The sequence below is a fragment of the Triticum urartu genome, chromosome 1 (assembly GCF_003073215.2).
Source record: "Triticum urartu cultivar G1812 chromosome 1, Tu2.1, whole genome shotgun sequence".
NCBI lineage: Eukaryota > Viridiplantae > Streptophyta > Magnoliopsida > Poales > Poaceae > Triticum > Triticum urartu.
This window is the reverse complement of record NC_053022.1, coordinates 442,280,719-442,295,666: the sequence shown is the minus strand read 5'-3', so window position 1 is coordinate 442,295,666 and position 14,948 is coordinate 442,280,719. Positions and strand designations below refer to the sequence as shown.

The 14,948-nt window shown below is 47.6% G+C and overlaps 1 protein-coding gene across 1 annotated transcript; it reads right to left on the bottom strand.

Moving 5' to 3' along the window:
• Positions 1-10,184: 10,184 nt before the first annotated feature.
• Positions 10,185-14,513, bottom strand: LOC125517172 (probable serine/threonine-protein kinase PBL7). The gene is made up of 6 exons (XM_048682362.1): positions 14,003-14,513; positions 13,667-13,914; positions 11,581-11,984; positions 11,381-11,513; positions 10,848-10,937; positions 10,185-10,742 (listed from the first exon to the last, which is right to left on the bottom strand). Exons 1-6 carry the CDS (start codon positions 14,361-14,363, stop codon positions 10,557-10,559), a joined length of 1,422 nt encoding a protein of 473 aa, XP_048538319.1. The 5' UTR covers positions 14,364-14,513; the 3' UTR covers positions 10,185-10,556.
• Positions 14,514-14,948: the final 435 nt, after the last annotated feature.

Here is a 14,948-nt window from a genome sequence, read left to right as displayed (position 1 = left end):
CAAGGGATAACGGAAACGATTCCCAAGCTCTTCGTAATGCTGAAATCGACGAAGGTAGAAATCAAGAAAAATATCAAGTGTTGATGGTAGACAAGACCACTAGTTTCAAGAATAGGGCAAAGGGAAGAAGGGGAACTTCAAGAAGAACGGCAAGCAAGTTGCTGCTCAAGTGAAGAAGCCCAAGTCTAGTCCTAAGCCTGAGACTAAGTGCTTCTACTGCAAAGGGACTGGTCACTGGAAGCGGAACTGCCCCAAGTATTTGGCGGATAAGAAGGATGGCAAAGTGAACAAAGGTATATTTGATATACAGATTATTGATGTGTATTTTACTAGTGTTCGTAGCAACCCCTCGGTATTTGATACTGGTTCAGTTGCTAAGAGTAGTAACTCGAAACGGGAGTTGCAGAATGAACATAGACTAGTTAAGGGTGAAGTGACGATGTGTGTTGGAAGTGGTTCCAAGATTGATATGATCATCATCGCACACTCCCTATACTTTTGGGATTAGTTTTGAACCTAAATAAGTGTTATTTGGTGTTTGCCTTGAGCATGAATATGATTTGATCATGTTTATTGCAATAGGTTATTCATTTAAGTAAGAGAATAAATTGTTGTTCTGTTTACATGAATAAAACCTTATATGGTTACACACCCAATGAAAATGGTTCATTGGATCTTGATCGTAGTGATACACATATTCATAATATTGAAACCCAAATATGCAAAGTTAATAATGATGGTGCAATTTATTTGTGGCACTGCCATTTAGGTCATATTGGTGTAAAGCGCATGAAGAAAATCCATGCTGATGGGCTTTTGGAATCACTTGATTATGAATCAGTTGATGCTTGCGAACCATGCCTCATGGGCAAGATGACTAAGACTCCGTTCTCCAGAACAATGGAGCGAGCAACAGATTTGTTGGAAATCATACATACTGATGTATGTGGTCCAATGAATATTGAGGCTCGTGGCACGTATCATTATTTTCTGATCTTCATAGATGATTTGAGCAGATATGAGTATATCTACTTGATGAAACACAAGTCTGAAACATTTGAAAAGTTCAAAGAATTTCAGAGTGAAGTGGAGAATCATCGTAACAAAAATGAAAGTTTCTACGATATGATCGCAGAAGTAAAATATTTGAGTTACGAGTTTGGCCTTCAGTTAAAAACAATGTGAAATAGTTTCACTACTCATGCCACCTGGAACACCACAACACAATGGTGTGTCTGAACGTCATAACCGTACTTTATTAGATATGGTGCGATCTATGATGTCTCTTACCGATCTACCACTATCGTTTTGGGGTTATGCATTAGAGACAGCTGCATTCACGTTAAATAGGGCACCATCTAAATCCGTTGAGACGACACCGTATGAACTATGGTTTGGCAAGAAACCTAAGCTGTCGTTTCTTAAAGTTTGAGGTTGCAATGCTTATGTGAAAAAGTTTCAACCTGATAAGCTCTAACCCAAATTGAAGAAGTGCGTCTTCATAGGATACCCAAAAGAAAATGTTGGGTACACCTTCTATCACAGATCCGAAGGCAATATATCCGTTGCTTTGAATGGATCCTTTCTAGAAAAGGAGTTTCTCTCGAAAGAAGTGAGTGGGAGGAAAGTAGAACTTGATGAGGTAACTGTACCTGCTCCCTTATTGGAAAGTAGTTCATCACAGAAATCTGTTCCTGTGACTACTACACCGATTAGTGAGGAAGCTAATGATGATGATCATGTAACTTCAGATCAAGTTACTACCGAACCTCGTAGGTAAACCAGAGTGAGATCCGCACCAGAGTGGTACGGTAATTCTGTTCTGGAGGTCATGTTACTTGACCATGACGAGCCTACGAACTATGAGGAAGCGATGATGAGCCCAGATTCCGCAAAATGGCTTGAGGCCATGAAATCTGAGATGAGATCCATGTATGAGAACAAAGTATGGACTTTGATTGACTTGCCCAATGATCGGCGAGCCATTGAGATTAAATGGATCTTCAAGAGGAAGACGGACGCTGATAGTAGTGTTACTATCTACAAAGCTAGAATTGTCGCAAAAAGGTTTTCGACAAGTTCAAGGTGTTGACTACGATGAGAGTTTCTCACTCGTATCAATGCTTAAGTCTATCCAAATCATGTTAGCAATTGCCGCATTTTATGAAATCTGGCAAATGGATAAACAAAACTGCATTCCTTAATGGATTTATTAAAGAAGAGTTGTATATGATGCAACCAGAAGGTTTTGTCAATACTAAAGGTACTAACAAAATATGCAAGCTCCAGCAATCCATCTATGGACTGGTGCAAGCATCTCGGAGTTGGAATATACGCTTTGATAAGTTGATCAAAGCATATAGTTTTATACAGACTTGCGATGAAGCCTGTATTTATAAGAAAGTGAGTGGGAGCACTACAGCATTTCTGATAAGTATATGTGAAAGACATATTGTTGATCGGAGATAATGTAGAATTATTCTACAAAGCATAAAGGAATGTTTGAAAGGAGTTTTTCAAAGAAAGACCTCGGTGAAGCTGCTTACATATTGAGCATCAAGATCTATAGAGATAGATCAAGACGCTTGATGAGTTTTTCAATAAGTACATATCTTGACAAGATTTTGAAGTCGTTCAAAATGGAACAGTCAAAGAAGGAGTTCTTGCCTGTGTTACAAAGGTGTGAATTTGAGTAAGACTCAAAACCCGACCACGGCAGAAGATAGAGAGAGAATGAAAGTTATTCCCTATGCCTCACCCATAGGTTCTATAAAGTATGCCATGCTGTGTACCAGACCTATTGTATACCCTACCTTGAGTTTGGCAAGGGAGTACAATAGTGATCTAGGAGTAGATCACTGGACATTGGTCAAAATTATCCTTAGTGGAATAAGGATATGTTTCTCGATTATGGAGGTGACAAAAGGTTCGTCGTAAAGGGTTACGTCGATGCAAGTTTTGACACTGATCCAGATGACTCTAAGTCTCAATCTGGATACATATTGAAAGTGGGAGCAATTAGCTAGAGTAGCTCCATGTAGAGCATTGTTGACATAGAAATTTGCAAAATACTTACGGATCTGAATGTGGCAGACCCGTTGACTAAACTTCTCTCACAAGCAAAATATGATCACACCTCAGTACTCTTTGGGTGTTAATCACATAGCGATGTGAACTAGATTATTGACTCTAGTAAACCCTTTGGGTGTTGGTCACATGTCGATGTGAACTATGGGTGTTAATCACATGGTGATGTGAACTATTGATGTTAAATCACATGGCGATGTGAACTAGATTATTGACTCTAGTGCAAGTGGGAGACTGAAGGAAATATGCCCTAGAGGCAATAATAAAGTTATTATTTATTTCCTTATATCATGATAAATGTTTATTATTCATGCTATAATTGTATTATCCGGAAACATAATACATGTGTGAATACATAGACAAACAGAGTGGTCACTAGTATGCCTCTACTTGACTAGCTCGTTGATCAAAGATGGTTATGTTTCCTAACCATAGACATGAGTTGTCATTTGATTAACGGGATCACATCATTAGGAGAATGATGTGATTGACTTGACCCATTCCGTTAGCAGGCACTTGATCGTTTAGTTTGTTGCTATTGCTTTCTTCATGACTTATACATGTTCCTATGACTATGAGATTATGCAACTCCCGTTTACCGAAGGAACACTTTGTGTGCCACCAAACGTCACAACGTAACTGGGTGATTATAAATGTGCTCTACAGGTGTCTCCGAAGATACTTGTTGGGTTGGCGTATTTTGAGATTAGGATTTGTCACTCCGATTGTCGGAGAGGTATCTCTGGGCCCTCTCGGTAATGCACATCACTTAAGCCTTGCAAGCATTACAACTAATGAGTTAGTTGCAGGATGATGTATTACGAAACGAGTAAAGAGACTTGCCGGTAACGAGATTGAACTAGGTATTGAGATACCGACGATCAAATCTCGGGCAAGTAACATACCGATGACAAAGGGAACAACGTATGTTGTTATGCGGTCTGACCGAAAAAGATCTTCGTAGAATATGTGGGAGCCAATATGAGCATCCAGGTTCCGCTATTGGTTATTGACCGGAGACGTGTCTCGGTCATGTCTACATTGTTCTCGAACTCGTAGGGTCCGCACGCTTAAGGTTTCGATGACAGTTATATTATGAGTTTATGAGTTTTGATGTACCGAAGGAGTTCGGAGTCCCGGATGAGATCGGGGACATGACGAGGAGTCTCGAAATGGTCGAGACGTAAAGATCAATATATTGGACGACTATATTCGGACATCGGAAAGGTTCCGAGTGATTCGGGTATTTTTTGGAGTATCGGAGAGTTACGGGAATACATATTGGGCCTTATTGGGCCATACGGGAAAGAAGGAAAAGGGCCTCAAGGGTGGCCGCACCCCTCCCCTTGGTCTGGTCCGAATTGGACTAGGGAAGGGGGCGCCCCCTTCCTTCCTTCTCCTTTTCCCTTCCTATTTTCCTATTCCATATGGGAGGTGGAATCCTACTAGGACTAGGGAGTTCTAGTAGGACTCCACACTTGGCGCGCCCCCTCCTAGGGCCGGCCTCCTCCTCCCTTGCTCCTTTATATACGGGTGTAGGGGGGCACCCCAAAGACACAACAATTGATCATTGATCTCTTAGCCGTGTGCGGTGCCCCCTTCCACCATAATCCTCGATAATATTGTAGCGGTGCTTAGGCGAAGCCCTGCGACGGTAGAACATCAAGATCGTCACCACGCCATCGTGCTGACGGAACTCTTCCCCGACATTCTGCTGGATCGGAGTCCGGGATCGTCATCGAGCTGAACGTGTGCTAGAACTCGGAGGTGCCGTAGTTTCGGTGCTTGATCGGTCGGGCCGTGAAGACGTACGACTACATCAACCGCGTTGTGCTAACGCTTCCACTTTCGGTCTACGAGGGTACGTAGACAACACTCTCCCCTCTCGTTGCTGTGCATCACCATGATCTTGCGTGTGCGTAGGAAATTTTTGAAATTACTACATTCCTCAAACACTAGAACCCTGAGAGCTCCTAAAAAGAAATTAAGTAATTATTAACATTTCTCACATTTTGTGATGTATAGGAAGTTCGTGCAAAACAAAAACAAAATGAAAATCGTACAGGGATGTATTGTCGGCCAAAAACACATAACCATAGCTCATGTATCTGCAAGGGTAGTCCCAAGAAAATAAACATTAAATCATTTGGTACGTAATTTACAGTCATGGTTATTTGTATACTTTATATTATCTTGGCATGAGGACACAAACACATATGCACTAGCACACATGAATCAAGGATGCTTGCCGCATCAAACACGTTAGATGATGACCTTAAAGAAAATCCTATCTTACACATCAGTGATGTCATAAATCCTGGGGTTTCCAAGTCCCGAGATGTCTGAGGGCTCGAGAACTACATTTTTAAGGTCATTCCAACTAAGTACAAAAACTTATATCCATTAGATATGTGGATTAGTTTGATACGACCTAGCAACGACCAAGCTCTACCCCTATCTTGACCTCCGGTATATGGGATGACTTCTTTGTAAATCGTGATCCTATTCCATCTCTCTTCTAACATTTAAATAGGATTATCATTACGTTGTCGTCTGATGCCCCATGTGGCTCAACAACCATGCAATGAATGCTTTGATGCAGTTTGATGCGACCATAAGAGGCAGTTGTGGACTCAATTGCTATCGTGAGCACCCCTCGTGCACGTATTGAACTCCCGTTTTGATCAATTCAAGTTCATTGTGTATTTAGATGATCACATCTTTAAAAAAACATTTGAAGTTGTTGTCTTAACTTGCAACATTACTAACTAGAAAAAACGGGCATAAGCAACCATAATCTTTGTAATACACTCAAGTACTGATGTCCAATATGAAGCTTACCCTCCATCGAAACCATGTTGATATGAACTTCTCTATGACATGATATAAGAAATTCAGAAGATGGAAATATAGACATCCCTTTGGATTCTTTCTCGAGCTTCCTCTTATGCTAGTTTGTGATTATTGCGGTACACCGTGTCATAGAAATAATGCATCTTATTGCGGCCTTGTATGATTCTTCACCAGTGCAAGTCCTTTTCTCTTAAAAGCGCTTCATATAATTAGGGAGGTCGTAAAGGTCCCTTTTTTCTTAACTCTACTATACGAAATCCTTTCTCTTTGGGTTGTAAATGATGAGCAATGATGTTATCTAAGGGAATTTTGGTAGTGGAATGAGTTGGTAAGGGTATGCAACTTTAGATTCAGAAAACGTGGGCACTCAAACACTCATATACCTATATACTCATCATTTTATTAAATTGTAGACTTAATTAGCCCCCCCCCCCCCCCCCCCAAACTTGACAATGTGTAAAGTGATGATTTAGGAATAACAAAAAACACTTGACAAATACGAACCCATATTGCAATCTAACAAACAAGGAGGCTTAAAATATGTAAGTTTTGTGTAGATTGACTATAGTTCCAATCTTTATTTTCCCACAAGATTGTGCTCGTAAAGTCCGTTCAATAGAAAGAAGGTGTTTACAAAGGAAGTACTATGCACTAAGAGAAACATAGCAAAATGTACTAAGACCACTTATTTTCGACTGTAGGGGTTAAACAATCATGCATTTATGCAAATTAGTTGTCTGACAATGTTCTCTATCTCAACCATTGCTTCAATAATATTCTCACTAATAGGAGGCTTGTTACAAATCTAGAAGTCATAAACAACACTCAACAAGCCTAAAAGAAAACTATCAACAACTCGAGAGCCCCCCAAAAAGAAGCTACTAGTAATCACTAGTAAGTTAAGAGCCCCCCAAAAAGAAGCTACTAGTAATCACTAGTAAGTTACATGTGCCTTGCACGTGAGAATAAGTGCGGACGGATACCGATTTACCACGTCATAATAGGCAAAACATATAAATTTGGAGTCATGGACGATGAAGTACACGATATAGGTTTAAGTTTGAACGCTCAATCCATTAAAATTAAATTATGAGTATAGAATGTTTGATGATTGTGTGGCATATACTACACAAAACTAATGTCAAATACAAAGACAAAGTGAACTTTAGGGAGATGTTGCCACATATTTGAAACAAAACAAACAAAAAATCATATAGTAAAAACACATGTCAATTATTTTGTAAGAAAAAAATTGGGGGAAGAATCTAGATAAATGAGAAATGGTTGCATTTTGTTCATATTATGCAATGTAAATGATATAAAAATGAACAATGAATATCTTATTAAAAAAGTTGGAGAATTGAAGTATGGAAGAATCTAGAGCAAAGGAGAAGCATCTTTGTTTTGAGCTTTGTGCATATTACGATTGTGTCTAAGCTCAAGTAGAATCTTCTGGATATTACATGTGGCAAAATCTAGTGTAGTACTGTAGTGAATAGAATATCTAACAGCTAATACTACTCTCATTTGTCACCTGTCAGCCGTTAGATGGGTTTCATCCAACGGCCAATAGTAAAAGTTATTCACACACTATATAGTAGTGTAGATATTACCTTTTGTTTACATTTTATATCGTACAAAAGAGAGAAATCAAAGAACCATACAATGGTGTAATCACGGCGCAAGGATGGCTTGCAATGCTTGTCTTCAAAAAATGAAGGTACGCGCGGTGCGCCGACGGAACACTCTGGCCGATCGCTTTCGCCTCGCTGGCGCTAGCCACCAGGAAGGCAACACGTGTACCTTATCCTCTCCCCAACACCCCATCCACTCTTTCTTCCTCGCATTCGCCCAGGCAGGAAACTCCATGGATCCAGGCTGGCGATCAGCTCCTGCCTCCTGTGTTGTTCGTGCGCCCCTCAGGGACAACGCTGCCGTGCGGTTTCCATGGCTGCGCTCATCTCCATGGTCGCGCCGTCGACTGATGGCCGCGGAGGAATCGCGGGGATGATACGAGGAGGCGCAGGCCATGGCGGCGCGCACGAGCGAGGATGAGCATCGCACAGGGATCTCGGCCACTGCGTCATCAGGCACCTCTCGGAACGGCGCCACGGCGGTGATGGTCATGGGCGGGCGTGGGAGCTCAGCGGAGCAGTAGCACCAGCTGTGAAATGGATGTAGCAAATTCCATCACCGGTTGTAGCAAACATCGACTATGGTTGTAGCAAAACTGCATCATCATCGTCGCGGAGGTCGCAGCTAGACAAGAAGTTTGAAGCTTTTTTCAATGCCGGTTGTAGCTTTCGTAACCGCCGGTTGCAGCTTTTCATTTGTCATCCACGGAGGCGAGCAAGGTGACCGCGAGCTGCGAGGATGGCGGCGCTGTCCTGAAAGAATTTTGTAAATGTCGTGTTTTTTGCTGCATGCTACAACCGATGTCACATTTTGCTACCACCGACACACTACTTAGCTACAACCGGCTTCGTCGCGTGCTGCATGCTACGCTGGTGGTCCTTGTGTGAGCGACGTTTTTGCTCCAACAGTACCTGTTTTTTGCTACAACCTGCGAGGATTTTTGCTACATCCGTTTAGATGGCGTTCATTGGCAGTCGTCGTCGTTCGTTCAACCCGTGCACGAGCGCCCACGGGTGGAAAAAGATTCAGTCAGCGTGAAAAAAGCTTCAATCAGCGTGGAAAAAAGCTTCAACCGGGTGCGAGCATGGCAGCGGCCATGAAGTTTTTTGCTACAATCGTGACCACGTTTTTGCTACAACCAACATTGAAATTTGTTCCCATGATGGCAGCCGTGTTTTGGGACCTGCACGGTGAGCTACAACCGGCAGCTATCGGCCTCAATATTTTTGCTACAACTATGTCTCGGTTTTGCTTCGACCAGCCATGAAAAAAAGCTTCAATTGGGTGCGGAGGCGGAGGCGGCGTGGCGGGGCTCGATCCACGACGGTAGCGACTTGCGCGGAGGGCGTTGCAAGCACGACGGGGGGGGGGGGGGGGGGGGGGGGGGGGGGGGGGGGGGGGGGGGGGGGGGGGGGGGGGGGGGTGGGGGAGGGGGGAGGGGCGGCGGCGCAACGCTTGGAGCGATGGACACGGCACGGTGCAAGGAAGAAGAAGGTAAGGAGGAACCGTTTTTATTGACAGGATCTAACAGCCCACGCGCGCGCGATCCAACGGCTGCGGTGCGACCGGCCCAACAGTTGGGCCGGCGCACCGACGCAGATCGTTGCCCTAAGAAATATCTTGATATATTCAGTTCAGACGCGGCAGCCCTAGTGACGTGCAGGTGCAGTGCAGCGCAGCCAGCTGAAAAATCCTGCCCGTCGTTCGTACGTACGTGTTGTGATTTTCGACGTTTGCTAGCTGCCAGCAGCTGGTCCGTGCCGCTGCTGCTGCGGGCTCATGTAGTCGAAGTACTTCCTTCGTTTTGAATTACTTGTTTTAGATTTGTCTAAATACGGATGTATCTAGACTTATTTTAGTGCTAGATACTTCTGTATCTAAACAAATCTAAGACAAGTAATTTGAAACGGAGGGAGTACTATTTATGCATTCAAGACAAATAAGAAACCGCTTTACTACCATAGTCCTAGGTTCAAGAATCTTATTGCTCATAATCTTGCAAAGAAAGCTATCTTCAATAGAATTCTTGCAAAGAAAGCCATCTCCAATTCCAGTAGAATTCCTTATAACTGTAGCTTTCTTTGCAGCAAAGGCTCAAGATGTAAATCCAAAATGGCTTTTGAAGCCATCTCATTTCCTAGAGGAAACTTGATCTCTGTACACTGCCTTAGTTGCTAATAATATAAGTACACCCCTCTTTCGAGGGTTATTGTTTGCCAAAAAAAGGGGAAACCACTTACTTTCAACCATAGCCGGAAACAATCATGCCTTGGTGGTGCATACCGGTTTTCTTGTCCATCAATTCATCCTCGTTGAGTTTTGTTTCCATAATACTCTCACCGATAGGTAAACAGTCTTGCTAAGTTTCAGCCGACTGAGAAAGTCTCAATCGATACTATATCCGTGAGATCTTATATTGAGATCTGTGTAATTTTTTTCAGTTTTTTTTCTCTCTAGTATGTTATGTCATTTTACTGAGACTTGGTTAAATTTCAGTCGACTGAGACCTAACCGCACCCAAAGAGAAAAGGTCTACAATGTGGTACTACTATACTAAAAAAAACTTAATGTGGTGCATGAATTTTACACTCCATCAAACAACACTCAACTGAGTGCTCCCAAAAAGGAAACTAATAATTAGTTATAATTTTTATTTAATGTGTATTCCTACATTTTTATACAAAGAACAATGATGTATTATGGACCAAACACATATACTAATCACGACGCATGTAGTGCACCTGCAACGGTAGCTTGCAATGCAGCATGTCTTGAAGAAGTGAAGGACCTGTGGTGCTCTATACAGCATGAGGACTTGCTCGGGCAAACCCATGTAAAAGAAATCTGATATCTTCCACTTAGGGCTCGCAGAAAAAAAAGAAATCTGATATCTTCAGTTCAGACGCGTCAGCCTTACTGACGTGAACAGCTCGCTGAGAAATCCAACCCGTCGTCGTCGTACGATCGTGTCGTGTGGCGGCCTAGGACGTGTTGGTGGCAGCGGCTGGGCTCATGTAGACGACGTGCTGCAGGGGCCTCGCCGGCGTGGAGGAGCAGGACATGGAGGGGCTCTTCTTGACGATGGGGATGAGCGACTGCACCACGTCCGTCATCAGCGGCCGGTACTCCGCCTTGGTCTGTATGCACATCGCCGCGATCGCCGCCACCTGCACCCACACGCGTCCACGATACAAAAAAATAAGAAGCTCAGAGCTGCACATCCATGGCGGAAATCGATCGATCATGCACGGAGGGGGCCGCTGGTCACCCACCTGGATGAGATCCTTGACGGCGAACTGGCCTTTCAGGGCCGGGTCCACCATCTGCACGAGCCTCTCGCGGTTCGTCAGCCGTGGAAGAGCCTGTTATCACAACGCACGCACAGGAGTCATTTACCATTTTTGATTTCCACGTCATGAGAACCAGACATAACGAAGTCTCGGTCGAGTGAGACTTAGCAAGACCGATGATATGATGGCAATATGGCATGCAGATTTCGCCATGTTTCAGGGCGCCCCGGCTGCTTACACAAGAGGGGTGTGCTATTATGCTCGTGTCCCCTGCTTCCGTTGCAAGCAAGCAAACCAGAGCGCCACGTATGTTGTTGTTGTTGCCTTGTTGGTCCTAATCTCGCTACTGTCACTATTATCATGTATGTAATCCCCCCCGGCATTTATGCTGTGTGTCGAACATCTAAATCTCGGCGACCACATGGTTGCCGCCGATGGCACGGATCCTAGGTGGCTAAGACAAACCACATGAGGGACGGTACGCTGCTGAACAGTGTGGTGAGTTGTGCACTGACCCATGAGACGAGGACGTGCTGTCCCGGCGGCCGCTGCGTGTCCACCGGCACCCGGCCCGTCAGCAGCTCCAGGAGCACCACCCCGTAGCTGTACACGTCCGACTTGGTCGTCAGCTTCCCCGTCGACGCGTACCTGCAACGCAACAGCATCGTCAGCCATGGATCTTGTTAACCAGAAGCTGGGAAATTCGTCTACGTACTCTGGCGCGAGGTAGCCGGTGGTGCCGAGGACGCGGGTGACGACCTGGCCGTTGGCCTTGTTGGAGCCGACCTTGGCGGTGCCGAAGTCGGAGACGCGGGCGCGGTAGTTGTGGTCGAGGAGGACGTTGCTGCAGTTGAAGTCGCGGTGGATGACGGCCGGGGAGGTGTGCTCGTGCAGGAACTCCAGCGCGCGGGCGCAGTCCAGCGCGATGCCCAGCCGCGTCTGCCAGTCCAGCGCCGGCCGCTGCCCCTCGGCGCCGGCGGCAGGGACGACGGGGTGCAGGTGGCCCTTGAGGCTGCCGTTGGGCATGAACTCGAACACCAGCAGCCGGTGGCTCTGGTCGGCGCAGTACCCCAGCAGGCCCACCAGGTGCGGCGAGTGCATCCGGCTCAGCAGGTCCACCTGTGATAATAAACCGTAGCTAATTATAGTTGATTGCATTGCATTGCATGGCTCGATCAACACTCTGATCATTATTCATGGGGTTACACCACCAAATCGGGGAAACTGAAGTTAATGCCTTAAACAGGCTTAATTAAGAAGAATACCTAGAACTCATCTAGATGAGATATAATTTGGTCTTATTCACTTGGAAAATAAGAACATATAACATTCACGTCAGCACACACGCATCTTATAGCATCTTATAGCATCACATTCCATGGCTATAAAAGATGAATGAGAACAAATTATATCTCATCTGTTAATTAAGAGTACTATGTAGGTAGGAGCGTATATAAACATGGAAAGAGTGCAAAAGAAGCAAGAACGTACGTCGACCCACACGCCCACGCATGACACATGCGGGTGCAGTTCGTCTCCGGATCCATGGATGAAATCGGCCCAACAGAGCAACATTGCGGCACTCAGGTGTGTCAGTCATCACCACTTACAGTATGATTTGTTAACGGCAGGTACGTAGATAGTATCAACAGCTAGGCAGCAGCCAGCGTGCGCCCCCGGACTTTAGCCGCTGCTCTAGAAGATGGCCCTGCTAGCTAGGCAATTAAACGCATGGACCGAGGCAGAAGGTGTTAGCAGGTTCTTCATCTTAATGGTGTGGATCCGGGGCCTTCAAGTCAACCGGCCGTAGACCAGCATATGCATTGCATTGCCCGTGAACGAACTAGACCCACAGACGCTATTGCAGACAATTCCATGCGTGATGTTAAAATACAGCATAGTCAATTCTACATTGGCGCAGTGAACTGCTACAGGAGCGCCCAATTTGCCCACAGGAAACTGAATATGGCAGTCCCAGTCCAAAACATGGTTTGGCTGATGAGACAAGGCTACAAGAGACTGTGTGGAGCTGGATTTTCAGAAGTTAACTAACTTGATTAGCCTGTGATGTGACTGTGTGCCTAGTCTAGTCTCGCTATACTAGTCTGAAATGGTTCGGCGAGCCAGGGCGATAAGACCACGGTTTGCTAGCAGAGTCACGTAGTAGTACTGCAAGGGCACTGAGCTCCCCTGCCCGAATGGCAACGGCACAGGGCACGGCGCGGCTCTCCGGCCCGGTCGGGAAGCAAGGCAAGGGACCCTTTCACCCGTGGCGCGGCAAGTTGCGCATGATCCGCCAAACGAACGTAGGAGTCAGGCACCCGCACCGCTATTCTGCTGCGGTTTCGCCTTGCTGAGTCCGCAACACATCCCCTGGCTGATGCTGGTGGTGATGCGTCTCTCTCACTCCCCCAACTAAAGACAACGCCAACAGTCTGTCACCAACGCCCGCCCGTGGCCACGGAATGACCCAACCAGAATGCGTACTTGGATGCCTTCCTTCCCTTCCCTGGTTACGTACGCGTGCCACAAGCTCCCCCGACCCGTGCATGATCCATCCCATTCCCAGGCGCCCCTCAACAACAAACAGCAGCAACCACGTACCCAAACGAACCGCTCCCTCTCCTCTCTGCTGCTGCTGCCGCTGGTGGTTCGTTTGCGTGTAGAAACTAAGCTTAAGGTTGGTACGCGCAACAAAGGCGGCGTGCGTGCGCACGCCCGCCCGCGCACATGGACTTGGACGAGACGTGAGCCGATCGATGTGCAGATGCATGTGCAGCTTGAACAAATGAATGAATTACCTCGACGCGGAACTCGCGCTCGCCCTGGCGGCGGGGGTCGAGCTGCAGGCGCTTGATGGCGGCCGGGGTGCCGTCGCCGAGGCGGCCGCGGAAGACGACGCCGTACGCGCCCCGCCCCAGCACGTTGCCCTCGCCGAACCCGTCCGTCGCGCGCTCCAGCTCCCGGTACGTGAACACCTGCGCGCCCCGGCTCCGCGGCTGCACCGCCGCCAGCCCCAGCGGGCCCAGCCGCCCGCCGTATATGCACCCTGCGCCACACCAATCCATCACCACCAGCGTTCCTCGAGGCCACACTGCTGCATTGGCTAAGCGAGCGAGCGCACGCTTACGGCTTACCTGTGGCGGCGTAGCACCTGCCGTTCTGGTAACCCCGGACGCTGCTGCCGCAGCTGGACGCCGGCGCGCCGGGCTTGTCACCGTCCACGCTGTCCCCGGCGGCCAGCAGCCTGAGCTTCGCCCGCCGGGTCAGCACCAGGACGAGCGCCACGGCGACCAGCAGCACCAGCCCTATCGCCAGCGCCGAGAGCGGCAGTATCGCGAAGAGCGGGTTCGACCAGCCGTCGTCGCCGCCGGGCCGGAGGGGCGCCGCCCACGGGGACAGCGGCCAAGGCGCGAGGAGCGCGTCGGCGGCGACGTCGGCGGCCGCGAGAGGAGACGGTGCCGGCGGCGAGGGACCGAACGCTGCCACGTCTGCCATCCCGGCCCGACGGTGGCCGGCCGGGCCAGCAGCACCCAGCAGCTCGAGCAAGTGGTGGAGCGGGCGGTGTACAGGGAGATAACGGAGTAGCGGAAGCGTAGCGTGCTCGCGGAGGGAGATATTATAGGAGGTGAGGGGAGGAGACGAGGGGCTGGCGCACGAGAAGGGTATAGAAGTGGGCATTCTTCTCTGAATCTACCTGAGCGTGGTCTAGCAGTACTTTAACCCACGAAGCAATGTAACCGCACCTGACACAGCCCGGCAGCTCGCCGGACCAAACGCCGGTGCGCCGATGCGGTAGAATAAGGTGAATTCAGCGTGTCGCCATGGTGGCATCTTCGGACGTGCTCTGGCCTTGTCGCGCGAGGGACCACGCGCGCGCGAACGGACGAACGTGAACGGCAGGCGCGGGCACGTACGCCGTGGCCTCCGCTGGGATGAACCGGGTAAAAGCCAGTCGACGGATCGGGGGTTGTCTGAGTCTGACGGTGAGTAGATGCGCGCGAGCGTGGCCGCCGGTCCGGGCGGGCAAGGCGCCGAAAGGGAAGAGGGCCGGGCTCACCTCGGCTCACATGCCGCGTGCGG